The sequence below is a fragment of the Paroedura picta genome, chromosome 1 (assembly GCF_049243985.1).
Source record: "Paroedura picta isolate Pp20150507F chromosome 1, Ppicta_v3.0, whole genome shotgun sequence".
Taxonomy (NCBI): Eukaryota; Metazoa; Chordata; class Lepidosauria; order Squamata; family Gekkonidae; genus Paroedura; species Paroedura picta.
The window spans coordinates 106264164-106281945 of record NC_135369.1 but is presented as its reverse complement, the minus strand read 5'-3'; the positions used below and the strand labels follow the sequence as shown (position 1 = coordinate 106281945).

Sequence of the window (17782 nt, the reverse complement as noted above, 5' to 3'; positions counted from 1 at the left end):
AGTTCATACCTGAGTGGCCTAGTGCTTTTCCCTACTTTCTTCAATTTAAGCCTAAATTTTGCAACAAGAAGCTCATGATCTGAACCACAATCAGCTCCTGGTCTTGTTTTTATTGACTGGATAGAACTTTTCCATCTTTGGCTGCAGAGCACATAGTCAATCTGATTTCTGTGTTGACCGTCTGGTGATGTCCATGTGTAGAGTCGTCTCTTGGGTTGCTGGAAAAGAGTGTTTGCTATGACCATTGTATTCTCTTGACAAAATTCTACCAGCCTGTGCCCTGCTTCATTTTGTACTCCAAGGCCAAACTTGCCTGTTATCCCGGTTATCTTTTGGCTTCCTACTTTAGCATTCCAATCCCCCATGATGATAAGCACATCATTTTTGGGCGTTGCTTCTAGAAGGTGTTGTAGGGCTTCATAGAACTGATCAACTTCATCCTCTTCAGCAGCAGTGGTTGGGGCGTAGACCTGGATCACTGTGATGTTGAATGGTTTGCCTTGGATTCGAACTGAGATCATTCTGTCATTTTGGGGATTGTATCCCAAGACTGCTTTTCTTACTCTCTTACTGATTATGAAGGCTACTCCATTTCTTCTGCGAGATTCTTGTCCACAGTAGTATACCTGATGGTCATCTGAATTAAATTCACCCATTCCTGTCCATTTTAGTTCACTAATTCCTAAAATGTCAATGTTCAGTCTTGTCATTTCTTGTTTAACCACGTCCAGCTTGCCTTGATTCATGGATCTGACGTTCCAGGTTCCTATGGAATAAAAATCTTTACAGCATCGGACTGTCTTTTCGCCACCAGTTACTTCCACAACTGAGCGTCCTTTCGGCTTTGGCCCAGCCGCTTCATTCATTGCTGTCCCTCTAGATTCCAGTTATTGCTGCTGAGGCCATCAGAAGAAAAGGAGGCAGCAAACAGCACCCATCTATCATTCCTCGAGAAAACAAGTCATCCCAATCCCTCAGAGACTGGCATGTTCAGGCTGCTGAGTCTAAGCTTGAGAACCTATTTATAGAAATGGATAGGAGTATTTTTACCAGTGGCCATCACACCCTGGAGAATAACACAGAAGGAATGACGGGAAAACTTAAATACTTAGCAGAGCACACTGACTATTTGTTCAACCACCTGTGTGTGTGTGTTTGCATGCACATGAAAGTTTTAAAATTGTATCAAATCTTAACAATATTGGTTTTCTTGATGTTTGTCTGTTATCAGTATGTTGTCAGTATGTTGGTTTTAATCATCCTAATTTTTAATTTTTTAAATAATTTTACTTGACTATGTTTTGGGTTTAGGTGCAGCATACCTGAGAGAACGTCTCTGTGTATACCCCCCAAAGAGCACTACACTCAGCCACCTCCAACTGGCTAGTGATCCCTGGCCCCAAGGAAGCCAGTTTATGTTGGAATTCTTGCTTTGCATCCCTGCATGTTCACACTGAGGCTGAAGAGATGCATGAGGGGGATGTTCCATTTGTCACTTAGCTTTTGACAGTTGGTTATGAGGGTTTCTCTGTTCATGTTCAGGTTTATCTGTCAGAAGATGTAATCACTACATCTATACTGTAAATATCAAATGAAACAATGTAATAACCAGATTGTCAACTTTATGTGAACAAGCGAAAAAGGAAGTATATCTCTGAAAACCAGATTCTTAACTCAGAGAAAAGGTTACTGTTAAAGATTGTGTTTGACCATTCTCTAGTATGTAAGTAAACACATTCAGTTTTACTACAGAAGATGATATACCTTATTATTTGAAATAAGAAGAAAATAACTAAGAAACTTCCATTGTCACCTGGCAGCTTTTATATACAGTTTTCTCACTCCGCTGAACAAACTCTGACTGGGAGATCAGTATAAGTTGACCAGCTTCCACAAAAAGATGTCATCATATCCCCCCCCCCCATTTAAGTTATTGATAGAAATCAAAATCCCAGTATTACCCTCAATACTTGTTAATGGTTCAATATTGTCCTCAATTTTGGGCTGTATCAAATGGAGTATCATGTCCAGATCACAGGAGGTGATGGTACCACTTTACTCTGCTCCTGTTTGGCCTCACTTGGAGTACTGTGTTCAGTTTTGGGCATCACAGTTGAAGAGGGATGTACACAAACTGGAGTGCGTCCAGAAGAGAGCAACAAAGATGGTGAGGGCTTTGGAGACCAAGACATATGAGGAAAGGTTGGAGGAGCTTGGTCTGTTTAGCCTGTTTGGTCTGTTTAGCCTGGATGACTGAGAGGGAATCTGATAGCCATCTTCAAGTATTTAAAAGGGTGCCATATAGAGGATGGAGTTGTTCTCTCTTGCCCCGGAGGGACGGACCAGATCCAATGGAATGAAATTAATTCAAAAGAAATTCTGTCTAAATATCTGGGAAAAGTTCCTGACAGAACGGTTTCTCAGTGGAACATGCTTCCTTGGGAGGTGGTGGGTTCTCCATCTTTGGAAATTTTTAAAGAGAGGCTGGATAGCCATCTGACAGAGAGGCTGATTCTGTGAAGGTTCAAGGGGGTGGCAGGTTAGAGTGGCTGAGTGTCCTGCATAGTGCAGGAGGTTGGACAAGATGACCCAGGAGCTACCTTCCAACTCTATGATTCTATGACACAAGATATTATAGTCCCATTGTATACGGCACTGGTCAGACCACACCTGGAGTACTGTGTGTAGTTCTGGAGGCCTCACTTCAAGAAGGACGTAGATAAAATTGAAAGGGTACAGAGGAGAGGGACGAAGATTATCTGGGGCCAAGGGACCAAGCCCTATGAAGATAGGTTGAGGGACTTGGGAATGTTCAGCCTGGAGAAAAGGAGGTTGAGAGGGGACATGATAGCCCTCTTTAAGTATTTGAAAGGTTGTCACTTGGAGGAGGGCAGGATGCTGTTTCTGTTGGCTGCAGAGGAAAGGACACGCAGTAATGGGTTTTAACTACAAGTACGATATAGGCTAGATATCAGGAAAAAATTTTCACAGTCAGAGTAGTTCAGCAGTGGAATAGGCTGCCTAAGGAGGTGGTGAGCTCCCCCTCACTGGCAGTCTTCAAGCAAAGGTTGGATACACACTTTTCTTGGATGCTTTAGGATGCTTTGGGCTGATCCTGCGTTGAGCAGGGGGTTGGACTAGATGGCCTGTATGGCTCCTTCCAACTCTATGATTCTATTTTTACCATTAAACCCAAGAGTTTGGCCTTGACCAGGGCCAGGTCGTTCTCTGTCCTGCCCCCTACCTGGTGGAATGAGCTCCCAGAGGAGATCCAGGTCCTGTTCGAGCTGTCTGAGCTATCACAGTTCTGCAGGACCTGCAAAATATAACTCATCCACCAGGCATTTGGTCGAGGCCAGTGACAACATCTATTGCTCCCCACCCTTTATCCAGTCAAGCACACTCTATGGGATTGTGGATGTAATGTCACCTGAGCATGTTATGTTATGACTGTTAATGAGGTTAAGATTGGTGATATATTTACCTGAACATGATATGTTACGTTATGATTGTTGGTGTTAAAATTGTTGACACAATTACCAAACATATCTGTACACTATAAAATCAGAGTCCAGTAGCACCTTTAAGACCAACAAAGTTTTATTCAGGGTGTGAGCTTTCGAGTGCAAGCACTCTTCGTCAGAGTGTCTGTCTATCATTTTCCATAAACCGCCCTGAGTCACAAGAATGTATAAATACAAATGAATGAATTAATAAATAAATAACCAAAAAAGGGGAAAGGGCCAAGTAAAAACCTCAGACACATGGGTAGGGAGAGGTGACATAAAACTGGAGGAACACCAAGGGGCTTGTTCAGTAACTTAACACATTTATGATTGTAGTCCTCAGTACAGTAAAACTCATGTTATAGTGGTTTGCTACATGAGAAATATAGAGCTTTGAAAAGTTCTGGAATGCAAAAAAGATTGTTCATAACATATGGGTTCACATCTATGCATCTGCTTTATGTTTTGGTGCCACTGTGGAAATCTTAGCTATACCTCTAAATCAGTGGTTCTCAACCTGGGGGTCGCAGCAAGGCAAGCAGCATGGCCGGGGGGGGGGGGGGAAGCGCTCCTCCCACAGGCTGTCTGGAGCAGTGGAAAAGAGTGAGATCAGCATGGTGGGGCAAGAGGCAGAACTGAACTGAGAAACCCTGGAAAAAAACAATTTACATACAATCAGGAACAATGGATCTTCATGTCATTGGTCAGTTTTGGTTTAATTTCTGTGAAAGAACACTTGCATAATTTTATGGTTGAGGGTCACCACAACATGAGGAACTGTATTAAAGGGTTGCGGCATTAGGAAGGTTGAGAACCGCTGCTCTAAATCAGTCATCCCCAACCCCCAGTCCGGGGACCGGTAGCAGTCCGTAGATCAGTCGGTACCGGGCCACGGCTCCTCCTCATCCTCCTCCCTTGCTGCTGCCTCGAGGGCTGCCCTGCCAGTCTGCCGCTGGCTCACCTTTGGTGCTCTCCAGTGGCTGCCATGGCTGGGGCTCCCCCTCAGCGTGGTACTGCACAGCTGCTGCTGGCAGTGCCCCTCAGTGGGCGGTGGGAAGTCAGGGGTGCCAGCGGGAAAGCAAGCGGAGCAGGGGCTCAGGCAGCAGTGGCGACATCCCTCGGCAAAAGACTACCCCCCAAGTGCTCAGTAAAATTGTCAAGCATTGACCGGTCCATGGAGATAAAAAGGTTGGGGACCACTGCTCTAAATCACCCCCAGTTAAAGGAAGTAATCAGGAAACTTGGGTTGGTTAATCAAAGGATGGTATCACCTAGTCTTTCCTATAGGGGTGATGATGCTTTAGGGGCAACCTATTCAGTTTCAGTGTGTCCCTCATGTCTGTCTGGTTTAATAGAGACATGGGTTTGTTGATTAAAAATTAAAATGCAACTACATCACAGAAAAATCCAGTGTGAACAGTAAACAGCCATCAGGGCTTTAGTGCCACAGTCCTTATGTCTTCTTTCCTTTTGCTTCCAACTTAATTAATTGCTTTGTGTTGCCTTGGGGATGACTCTGTCATTTCTCCTTAATCAGGTTTTAAGTATCACTACTTTTTCTTGCTGAGGTGGTGACAGTTCAGTACTGCTTTCCAATACTGTCATTAAATTTTTTGTATGATTGTAATTATTCTACATTCCTAAAAAACTAAAAATGAGAGTCTGCATAGAATGCCCTTGGCTGCTAAGTGAGAAGCAGCAGTAAACTCCCTTCCTCAAGCAAGAGTGGATAAGTACCCACTGATTCACGAATGCTGTGACTAGAGAGAATAGATAGTAATTAATTAGGGTGTAAAAAAAAGACTAAAAGAAATATTGCATGGAAAGACGGAGCATTTGTTGAATGGGATTTACTTATGAAAAAAAGATTTCGCTTTGCTGGATTTCTGTCGAGAATATATTGCTACCTTAAGAGGGCAATCCCAAGCAGGCCTACTCAGAGTCCTACTTAGGCCTATTCTATGACGCTTGCTCCCAGGCAAACAATATTAGGATTTAACTGTTAGTGAAATATGGAAACCCTGTTTCAACGCTATTTGTACTCTATTGTAATAATTGCCCAGAAGTAGTCCCTTCCCTTGCTTACCTGCATATGGTGCATTGTCCTTACAACCACAGCTGGAGGAGTGAAAGGTCCAGTTTTGTGTTTGTGCCCTGAAGTAGAACACTTCTAAGAATATGGAACAAACAGTGAAGGCCTCTGGACAGGTAACACAGACATTCCCTAAATTAGCGATCCCCAACCTGTGGGCCACGGACCACATGTGGTCCATCGACTAATTGGAGGTGGGCCCCGAAGGACGCCTTCTCCCCCCCCCCCCGGCCCTTTACTTCATCCCCCCCAGCCCTTTACAACACACTTCGGGTGTCATTGTCTCCCATCACTCCCAGATGGGACTATCTCGTTGCAGAGAAACAAGCTCAGGATTCCCATTGATTCGTCATTGTCATGAGTTAAAATTTCCATAAAAATAAAATGTTCCTTATGTTCATTGTTGTGGCGTGTCTGTATCTTATTTTGAAGGCATGTTTAAACATTACCATAGCGATCAGAGAGCATTAGGGCAGTGGTTGAGAGTAGAGGAGTAAACTACCCCCCCACACACACCGGGCCTCAGTAAAATTGTCCAGCGTTGAGTGGTCCCCGGTGATAAAAAGGTTGGGGACCACTGCCACGATTTTTGTCCTTAGCAGCATATGCAGAGTTCTCCCTTTTGACGTAAAGTGTCCTTTCTCTAGAGTTCCTCTCAACAAATTCCCTTTGATTTGTGATCTATTAAATTGTGCATTACTTGAGGCCAGAGTGTCAGACCCTCATTTTATTTATGTGAAACACTGTATGCCATGTTTGCACCCAAGGCTTAGGTTCCCCACAGCCTCATTTTATTTGTAGGCTGTTATTGGATATATAAGAAAATCTCCATGGAGGAGCAGGTCACAAGAGTAGCAGGGCTAGTGTTTTTCCACCTGTGCCAAGCTAAGCTACTAGCACCATACCTTGACCCAGAACAGCTAGCCACTGTGATCCAGGTGACCATCACCACTAGGCTGGATTTCTATAACTTGTTCTACATGGGCCTACCCTTATCCCTGACCCCAAAACTTCAACTGGCCCAGAATGTGGCAGCTAGGGTTTTCACGGGAACACCTTGGAAGGCCCACATCCAGTCTGCACTCCAACAGCTGCACTGGTTACCAGTTGAATACCGGATCAGGCAAATTTGTTCTTAACATGGTCTTTACACTCTTCAGGAATGTTGTTTAGTTTCTATCTTGGTCATACGTTTCGGTGTTCTCTCCAACATTATTATATTCACTGATATTAATTATTCAATGGTCTGTACCACAGTCAGCTCCTGGTCTTGTTTAGTGGAGAAGAAAGAGCTTATCACAATAAAAATCCTAAAAACAACCCCCAACTCTATAATAAAATGGTAGTACACAATTAAAACTCGGAATTGGTCCAGATGACAACCTGTGCTTGGCAGTTAAAAGAATAGAATAAAAACGGGGCAATCATCCAGCAGCTCCTGGCATAGTCTAACATTGTGCAGAGGAACCGGGGGGGGGGGGGGCGAGGGACCCAATCTCATATCCTGGGATCCCTTCCCAGCCTCAACCAAATGCCTGGCGAATGAGCTCCATTTTACAGGCCCTGCAGAACTCAGAGAGTTTTGTCAGGGCCCGCAGCTCATCTGGGAGCTCATTCTACCAGGTAGGGGGCAGGACCAATAAGGCCCTGGCCCTGGTCGAGGGCTGGCATATCTTCCCGGGCTCCATGGCCATCAGCAGATTCATACCTGCAGAGCGGAGTGCCATGCAGGGGCATAAGGAGGTAGGTGGTCTTGCAGATAGGTAAGGCCCAAGCCACAAAGCCTTAAAGGTCAAAAACAATACCTTGAACCTAATCCGGAAGCAAACTGGTAACCAATGAAGTTGTTTCAACAGAGGCTGAACATGGGCCCTCTAAGATGACTTAGTGAGAACCTGTGCAGCCATACCAGTAACCATTTCTGGGTTAGGGCCAAGGGTAGGCCAGCATAGAGTGAGTTACAGAAGTCTAACCTGGAAGTGACCATTGCTTGGATCACAGTGGCCATGTATTCCAAGCACATGTAGGGTACTAGTAACCGAGATTAGTGTAGGTGGAAAACACTATTCGAGCTACCTTAGCGACAGCCTCCATAGAAAGGGAGGCATCAGAAATCACTCCCAAGTTCCTGGCTTGGGGTACAGATGTCAGTGCACCCCCTATCCAGGTAGGGAAGATGCATTTCCTGTCCCTGCCCCTTTCGACCAGGCCACAGGACCTCTGTTTTGGAGGGGTTGAGTTTCAGGTGACTCTTTTTGATCCATCCAGTTATCGCTTCCAAACAACTGGCAAATGTTTCTGGGGGGGGGGATATCTGTCCTCCCATCAGGAGATAGAGCTGGGTGTCATCCGCATACTGATGACATCCCAGCCCATAACTCCGGACCAACTGGCCAAAAGGCCACATGTAGATGTTAAACAATGTGGGATGAAGTACCACCCCTTGTGGCACCCTGCACTGTAGTACAAAGGGGTCAGATAACTCATTATCCACACAGCCCTCTGTGACTAGTTCTCAAAAAAGGAGGCCAGCCACTTAAGGGCCGTTCCCCCTATCTCCATGTCAGCAAGGCGATGGAACAAAAGCTTGTGATCAACCACATCAAATAGCATGAGAATGGCCAACTTGCCTCGATCCAGTTGGTGCTGGAGGTCATCCATCAGGGTGACCAGCATAGCCAGGATGGATGCCTGACTGGTATGGATCCAGGGACAAAGGCCCACAAGGATCAATGTGGCAAATTGCTTGCAGAAAGAAATAACGGAATTTAAAATAGTGGAATTCGGCATAACGCATACCTGCCTTTGTAGTGGAATCCAGTAGCGTTTCAGTTGTTTCCTACAGGTTTCCTGTCTCGCCAAAAATCGCTAGAAAGGAAGCGATATTTTCCATGCTTTGTCCCACCCCTGGCCGTCAATCAAACGAACAGCCAATGGACGGTTGTTATCATGCTCCGGAGAAGCCCCTTTCCCTTTAAGAACAGGTTTATTTAAAAAAGAAAAACACACATTGCAATTAATATGCCTTGATTCCTTGATTCCTTGCTTCCTCCTAATGTAGAGACCCATCTAGCTGGCAACTGCCGTGTGAGCTGCCGATTCATTGTTGCCATGCTCCCTCGAGTGAAAAAAAATCCCCCCCCCCGTGTACGGGCGCGATTTTCGGCCGAAAATAAAGGGAACTTGCAAACGGGGCTGTGTTGTGCTTGGTGACTTAGGGGAGCTTTAAAGCAGTTCTGTGGAGGGACTGCAGCCGGAGAAGCCTCGCTGGGTGAATGAAGGCTCGCCGGCTCGTTGCTCTCTGCTCGCTCCGAGAAAAAAAAATGGCAATCGCTTTGCCGGAAGTTCAGAGGAGAGAGCTTGGGCGGGGGGGACTTTGCTGAAACCGCAACAATGTTAACACACAGGTCTTTTTCGCTAGTGTTGCAGATTGCTTGCAAGAGTGTAGCGCTTTTCGGAGGGTGAATTCACTTTTCTGGATTTCCCTTTAAGTGCTACAATGAATCACTTTTTGCAGATCGGTTTCAGGAGTGTGGCAGATTGTGTGCGACGTCATGCATAACTGCAAATTAGTAGTGTTTATAATTTGCCACAGATTGCCACACTCCTGCTACATTTAACTTGTGCAGAATGGGCCAAAGTTTCTTCCAAAAATGCCAGGAGCCGGTCTGCCGTGGCCCTCTCAAGTACTTTACCCAGGAACCCAAGATGCAATACCGGACAGTAGTTTGCGGGGTCCTGCAGGCCCAGAGATGGTTTCTTTAGAAGAGGACAAATCACTGCTGCCTTGAACCACTGAGAGAACTCTCCTGAAGAAATGGAGAGGTTCACAATATCCCTCAGGGGATCACCTATCCATCAGTCGCTCAACTTCAGCAGCCACAACGGACAGGGATCAAGGGAGCAAGTGGTCGCCCTTACTGACCTCAGCCATTTGTCCATTTCAGATTTAGAGACCTGAAACCATCAAACCTCATGATGGCCACGGAGCTTCCAGTTCACATCTGTATTAACTGTGGCAGTAAGATCATGGCAGAGCAACAAGACCTTATTCGCAAAATAGCCCGCTAAAGCCTCACAGCCTAATTCCAATTTACTACTATTTTGGCACTCTTCCTCAAGAGCGGTCAAAGTCCAAACTACCCTAAATAATCGGGCTGGGCAAGAGCTAGCAGAAGTGATTTCCACTGCATGATTTCCACAGCCACTTTGTGGCTTTCACCACCATCTCATACGCCCTCATAAGCATGAGATTTATTTATTTATTTATTTATTTTATTTATTTAGATTTATATACCGCCCTCCCCGAAGGCTCAGGGCAGTTTACATTAAAACTAATCAACGATACATGAAACAGTCTTCGTTAAAACATACAGTAATTAATAACAGTGGTTGTAACCATATAACAGAATAATGTAACAGTATAACAATATAATAATATAACGATGGAACGGTGCAATACCACAACAGGTCCAGAGCGCTCTGGTGGAGTTCTGGGAGGAAGGGGGGAGATGGGGAGGAAGGGCTGTTGGTTGTGCCTGGTCTCAACCAAATGCCTGGCGGAGGAGCTCCTTTTTGCAGGCCCTGCGGAACTGTTTAAGCTCCGTCAGGGCCCTGATCTCCTCCGGGAGCTCGTTCCACCAGGTGGGGGCCAGAACAGAGAATGCTCTGGCCCTGGTCGAGACCAGGCGGACTTCTTTAGGGCCAGGGACCATTAGCCGGTTGGTGGCGGTGGAGCGCAGAGCTCTTTTAGGGGCATAGGCAGGGAGGCGGTCCCTCAGGTACACTGGGCCCTGACCGTGAATGGCCTTGAAGGTAATTACCAGAACCTTTAGTCTGATCCGGAATTCAACTGGCAACCACTGCAGTTGGTGGAGAATGGGCCGGATGTGGGACCTCCACGGTGTTGCTGTGAGGATCCTGGCCGCTGCGTTTTGGACCAGCTGTAGTTTCTGGGTCAAGGCTAAGGGCAGGCCTGCATAGAGCGAGTTACAGATGATGATGACGAGATGAGATGTTCTTGCCGCTTTGTTGTGCATCTTCCACCACACTCACTCTAGCCATCTAACCTCACTCTTCCTCTCCTTAAGCTCCAAGGAAAACCAAGGAGCCTGTTTAAGGTGAGGGCGGAGAGAGTGCTCAGGAGCAATCTTTTCAATGGCAGCCAACAGGTGGGACTGCCAGTCATCCACCAAGGCTCCAACGAATTGCCGGAGGGCATTGGGCCCCACAGAGCATTCTCTCCGTGGGCAGACTAAAATACCTCCATCATCTAAACATGGAGGGGGTGCATCTTCATCCGAGCCTCCAAGGTATGGTGGTCTGACCATGGGATGATGTTTTGGTGTTCTTGTTGATATGTATGATCAATTTCTTTCTGGACGCTTGCATAGAAGTTAAACTCTACATGTTATTTAAAAGGCCAAACAATCTTCCTTGTTTACCACATTTTTCATTGTTTCTATTTTCAGATTTTCCCCTTCTTATATGCTTGTAAAAAAACAAAACAAAAAACCCAGTATAACTACATTAATACATTTCTAAATTACATACATGTTCTTAATTTAGGTTTAGTGAGTCAGAGTTGCATGCAATTCAAATGTTTTTTTTACAGCTAGGGGTTTTGCGCTCACCTCTGCAGATTTAAAATGATTATCTGTTGCGTGTTTCTACCTTATAGATGGTAAAAACATGTTGTGCTTGGGAATGATAAGAGAAGCATTTGTCACTGTTAAACTTGCAACATTATTCATTTTCATTTTCTGTACCACTACATCCCAAGATATTTTAACAGAAAAAGAAACTTTTCAGAAGCTTATATTAACAAAAGAGCCTTCTCTTCTCTCTTTTTTTTGCAAAATTCTCTCTGTGCTGACACTTCCCAACACAAGATTCACTGTAGAGATAGACCACAGAAAGGTTTTTTCCTGTTCTCATGGCTGTTTCAGTATGTGAAGTTTTCAGCTTTGGTTTCCAGCCAGCATCTGCTGACTCCTAGCTGCCCTGTGGCGGCCACATGAATTCCGATTGCACATGCTGAACTCTCTGCAGATCAGCTTTTCAATACCATGGAAAATGTTTGAAAACTTGTATTTGGGGTTGCATGCCAAAAGCCAATCTGGGCTGATTATAGTGTGTGAACTGTCTTGTAGCTGCAAGTCAACAAGGGCTCTCAAAGCACTAGCTTCTGTACAATGAGACTTTGTGAATGGGTCCTTCATTTGATTTGCTGTTAGCCCATGTGAGAGAGTTGAAGAATTCTATTAAAATGTTTCTAGTTATCAATAATAATTGGAATATGGTAGGATTAGAAACAATTTGGAGAACCTTGCACCATACTGAACATCTTGAGAGATGTTTGCAAAGGTTTGTAAATGTAATGTAACTTGGCTAGGATATGATGAAAATGAGGTAGCTGGCTAGATTACTATTGATTTCCAATTTTTAAAGATTATTTGTTACCAACATGGTAGCACTGCTGAAAACTGAAATATCAGAATGAACTTTGGATCACAATTCTGTTCAGAGCACAATTCCATTGAAGGCTTCAATGACATTTTTACATAGCTCCCATGAAGACTGTAATCTCACAGTGCATGCTGGGTGTACATTCAGGACAATATTTTGCATTCCAATGATGAACATTGATCAAACCCCTACACCAGTCTTTCTTAACTTTTTCACCATTGAGAAACCCCTAAAATATTCTTCAAGCTTTGAGAAACCCCCAAAGTGGTACAGTCATGCTGGAATATGCTAGGGAAGAATAGCTGTGTACATGCTCACCTGGGGCTCCTCCCCCTTCCCACCCTCTCCAGAGCCATCGTTGGTCATTTTGGGAGGAGTGAATGAGTTGACATGAACATATGTGGTCATATCACCCGACAAAGGTTTAACAAATTTCAAAAAATATATACAAAATCAATTAACTCCCACTTATTAAGGAAACCTTTCCAGGGCCTTCATGAAACCCCAGGGTTTATGTATATGTGCATGTGTATGTGTATATATGTATATATGTCTGTGTGTGTGTGTGTATGTATATATATATTTTTCAGTTTGGGTATATTGTACTCCCCAAAATTCACGGTTTCTGAAAAAATCCCAATACAGGTAAAGTATTCAGATCTGGATTTTTTTTTTGGTCCAATAGATCCAAATCATAACATACCTAGGGAAAAAGTAGCAGCAAACCAAGCAAAAACAGGTGAGAGGCAATTCAGCTGTTTTTTTGTTTTATTTTTTTTTGGGGGGGGGTATGATCTCTTGAAATCAGACTGCCCAAGCAGATGATCCTGCAGGGGAACTATCTCTGCAGACTCTGCTGGGCAGCCCAGTTTAGATCAGGCTGCGAACAGAGCCTGCTCAGAAGCTGATTCTGTAGGGAAAACTCTCCCTGCTGTCTCAGCTGGGGTTCTGCTGGGCAGCCCAATTTAAACCTGTTTGCCTATCATGTATAACACAATCTCCAGAATGCACACAGGCAGTTGCAATTTATCAAATGTCACTTTCAGGGCAGAGACTGGCACTTTAACTTTACCTGGGAGTTCCAGGAGAAACAAAAGTAATGACAATTAATCAAGGCAAGAGACAGAGCAAAGTCAATAAACAGGTCCACAAGATCAGGGGGCCAAGATTTCCATCTGAGGGTCAGAGAAGCAGGGAGTTCTGGGGTTCAGGAGTCAGACCTTGAAAGCTGAGGCAGGAGACAAGGTCCAGATTTCTCACAGGAAAAGCAAGCAGATTGGTAGGACAGAATGCAAGACAATACTCTGTTTACTAACGGGATCTGTGTACAGAGCAGTGGTAGCATAGCTGATTCCATTATGAGATCTATTCAGCATTTCCCTTTTGTTACTACTTAACTGATTAATCCCTGAAGAACAGGTGTTACTTTTCCACTTGACATTCCTGTTCCTGCAATGACTCTACTTCAGAAATTAATGCTAATTGCCATTGTGCCATTAAACTTGCATGTCTTCATCTCTCCTGGGTTGTCAACACTCTATCTTCTGCACTCTGCTGGTTCAGGAGATGCTGGTGGTGACTGAGACTCTAATTCCTCTCCCATTTCCTTCATCTTCTTCCGGAATTGGCACCTCCATTCTCTGATGCATCTTTTGCTGGATCTGATTCACATATAACTGCTCAGAAGGGCATTCCACATCTCTCAAAAAATCCAGGATTCAGGAATTACTGGCAAAAATGGGCTGCCCAGCAAAGCCTGCAGAGAGAACTCTTCCTGCAGGATCAGTCTCTTACTAGGCGATGTTGGGCAGTGTCCTGAGTCAGCCAGCAGCTTCCTCCTCTGAGGATGAGGGAATGGATGAATGTTTTTTGACTGACATTCCTCACAATACTTTACAGAGCCGGTGGCCTATTTATAGATAAAATTGTTTGATAAGAGTATAAGGTATCAACCACTGAAGAAAAATTGTGAAAACAGAGTATATCTAGAAACCGTTTTTGTTGGTCCTTAAAAAATTATTGATACATAAAATTTATTGTACCAATTGCCTTGGAAAGGTTCTTTTTTTCTCAGTATATGTCAGTCAAGCCAGGCAGCCAGTCACCTTTCTCCATGTTTTAAAATGCCCACAATGCAAGGGTTTTTTTGGTTTCTTTTAAAAGGAAAACTTCTCCATTGCTATGCCTATGTATCTAATCATAAAAGCATAGTGCTTATTTTACTGCTACCCCTTTTAGAATTATTAGACTTAAAACTTTTTAAAAAGTAATCTTGTTCCCAATTTTTTTTTTGGGGGGGGGGGTTAGAGAGGTATGCTTTGTGTGTTAAATGGTGAGGAATTTTTTTTTTTGCTGTGCCTGGATGATCTAATGCATATTCATTGCTCCAGGCAGTTTGCTTTAAAAAAAAGCCCTATCCATGGGAGAAGGGAGAGAGAAGCAGGTGTGAGGGCAGGCACTGGAGGCGGAGATAGCGCTACTTTGGCTACACACATTTTCTTAGCTCGTGGTTGTTGGTTGCTCTCTTCTCTCTTGTGCTACATAGTTGGGGGATTCCCCAACTAGCACTTTAAAATGGAGAATGTTGCTGCCAGTTTGCTGGCGATGTTGCTTGAAATGACAAAAATATGGCCCTACCTCTTTGTCTGGGTTAAGAAATTCTTCTTTCTTTACTAGTTGTATGTCTTTTCCTTGGCCCAAATAGGAATTGCTGTCCAACTGCCCAGTTCTCCTGCCTGTGTTAACTTGCTTTCAGTCAGGACTGAATTCCAAAACCAGAAGAGCAACTCTTCTGAGCTAGGGCTGAAATCAAACTATCTGTACTGAACTCTAGGCAGATATCTGACTGCCTATCTTGTCTGCATGCAGCTCTCAAGTCTTCCTCTGTCCCCCCCATGCTAACCAATCAGATTGCTTGGAGCAGCCTGTCACTCAAGGCTCTGTGACTGTGTAAAGAATTAACCCTTCGCAGCCCTTTATCTGTTTGTACAGCGCCTCTAAGCTTCTTCAATGTGCAGCCCCCTGGAATGCATTTCTGTAGTCTTTAAGGTGCCGCTGGACTCCGGCTTAATTGTACTGTAAGTTAAGAGCAGGGGTACAATAAAGGCTCCTGCAAAATCCCCACGTTTGCGGAACACCTTATGAAACCCCTGGTGGAGAATTCTCCCATCTCTTCGCCGTTGCAGGTTTCGGAAGCCGTCACTTTCCCGCTCGCGGCGAAGGCCTAACCAAGCGCCACCCTGGTGCTGCTGGGCCAGCCTCTGGGCCGCGCCTTCCTCCTCCGTTCCTTTCACTTGCTCTTTGCTTTCCGCTGTCATCGAGGCCTGGGCAGGAGGAGGAGGAGGAGGAGGAAGCGGGCGGGGAGCAGAGCGCCAGTGGGGCGAGAAGCAGAATCAAAACAAGCGAGACACGCCTTTTCCCGTGCTTGCGCTCCTTCCCGCGGCCTGGCGGCTGTGGTGTGCATGCGACTAGGCGGGAGGGGGAGAGCAGAGCCAGAGCGGAGCTTGCTCACTCGCTCCTCCACTGCCTCCTGACAATGGGGTTGCACTAAGCCACGCTTGGTGGTGGTGGTGGCGGCGGTGGCGGACGGGCAGTGGGAGCGGGGAAAGCAGCAGCAGCAGCAGCAGCAGCCGCCGCCGCCGCCGCCTTCGTCAGCTTCCTGCTGCGACCCACTCCTCCTCCTCCTCCTCTCTCCTCCTCCTCCCTCGGCGATGCCGAACCAGAAGAGCAACAAGGGCAAGAAGAACAAGCGCGCTAACAGCAGCGGGGACGAGCAGGAAAATGGAGCCCTGGCAGCGGCGGGGGCAGCGGGCGCCGGAGGAGCTCTGGCCGCCGTGGCCGCTGCGGGAGGGAGCGGGCCAGCGGCAGCCGCAGGAGGCACAGGAAGCTCCGGGGGAGCGGCGGCTGCGACAGGCTCGGCTTCGGCCGACGCCAGGAACGGTAAGGCGGAGGAGGGGGGAAGGAGGGGGAGGGCCGGGCAGGACAGGGCCAAGCCGGAGATGCAGCGTGCCGGCCGCCCAACTTCGTCCTCGCTCCCTCCCTTCCTGCTTGCCTGCTTGCCAAGCGGCCCGGGCCCTCGATGGCGCAGCAGGTCCAAGGATGCCAGGGGAGCTGGGCAGGAAGGGAAACGCGGCTTTCCCTTTGCCCTGGAGTTCGGCCGCAAGTGTGTGCCTGTGCGCGCGGCCTGCTGCGGGCTCCGTGGCTGGGACACTGTTGCTTACCTCGCCAGGAGACGAGGTTGCAAACGCAGATCCCCCCCCCCCCCAACAGAGCATGACAAGCATACGATGCCTCTGGTTGTGGGGTGGATGAGGAGGAAAGGCCGGACCACGCATTTCCTACACCTTCAGAAGGGGGGGCCGGTTCCTGCAGAAACCACTAGGGCAAAGAGCTGAAAGCATTTAGGCGGCAACTCTTCAGGGAATCACCCTGGCCGGGGTACTGGACTCAAATGGTTCTTCAGACGTGCAAGTACTGAGTGGCCTGGATATAAAGAGAGGCAGAGGAAGTGAGCCCATCGACATATACCATAGAGTGGCTTATAAAATTCAATAAATAGATAGATGCCAGAAACCTATAGTATGTAGTACATTTACCTTTGTCTGATTTTGAGCCAAAATTAATTTTATATAATATATATATATGCACTGGTAATGGTGAAGAAGTGCTGCAAGTGGTAGAGACATGGTATAGGGCTTGCTCGCTCACTGGTCTGATTCCTGTGAAGCAGCTTGATACATTCATGTGCTCAGTCGTGTTTCTTCCATCTGCAAGAAAGCACCTTGAAGATTTATTCTTCTCTGTTTCCTTACCTGTTTTCAACCCCTCCCTCACCTATGTGCCAGAGGGAAGGAAAATTGTTATGTCTACAGGCATCGGCAATAACCATGTGTGTGTTCTTTCTCGTGGCTTTATGAGTCCCTGAGGCCCCTTTGATTCTTGGTGCTGTTTTTGAATGAGATGCACCTTTTGGAAGGGGAACAGAGAAGCCCTGCTTTTACAAATGATACCTTGGGTTGAAAACTCACCTTGCAGAAGCTTTGGATCCTTTAAAATGTGTGCAAGTGGATGTGATCAACAGAAATCCTTTTGCGAGACTTGTGAATGAAAACTTAGGAACCATTGCTGTAATAGTTTTCTAGAAGGTAATGGGTATTTTTTATTCAAGGCCCTTGTTTGAGAACGGTACTAATAATACTGGGGTAAATTGCAAGAGTTCAAAATAAAGAGGCAAAATACATGCTCTGTGTTTTACCTGGTACAGTAGACGTATCTCAAAATGTTCCAATTTATGAATACACTTCTTCAGCAAATCACAATTTCAGTTCTGCTTTCATCTAGAAGTAGCTTTCGGCACAATACCCTCACTGATGAAACACAGCAATCGGATAGTTTGTACTAAATTTAGGACATGGATGCTGATGTTCAGCGCATTTGGTCGTGGGCTGATACTGTAAGTGTAGATGAATAGCTATTTTTGCATCTCTGTACGTTACCAAATCCAAGCTCCACCCATCAGAACAGCTCAAAAAGGAGTGTGCAGAAGGGTTGAGAATGAGAGGGGCAGCACAAGGATAGGATGTCTTCACAATGTATGTAATCTTAGTCAAAGAAACCAGGTGGACAGTGTGGCCCTTTGTCCACTTTCAATCTTCAGTCTTGAATCACTTAGGCCAAACCACTGTGTTTTCAAAATAAGCTGATTTCTTTCTGATAA

General features: G+C 45.7%; 1 protein-coding gene across 1 annotated transcript in view; it reads left to right on the top strand.

Annotated features, from left to right (window-relative positions):
- The first annotated feature begins 15285 nt into the window (after window positions 1-15285).
- HECA (hdc homolog, cell cycle regulator) overlaps window positions 15286-17782 on the top strand; it is a 41353-nt gene continuing 38856 nt past the window's right edge. The window contains exon 1 of the mRNA XM_077351244.1: window positions 15286-16005. Coding sequence (XP_077207359.1) covers window positions 15777-16005 — 229 coding nt within the window. The 5' untranslated portion in view covers window positions 15286-15776. The remainder of the gene's footprint in view (window positions 16006-17782) is intronic.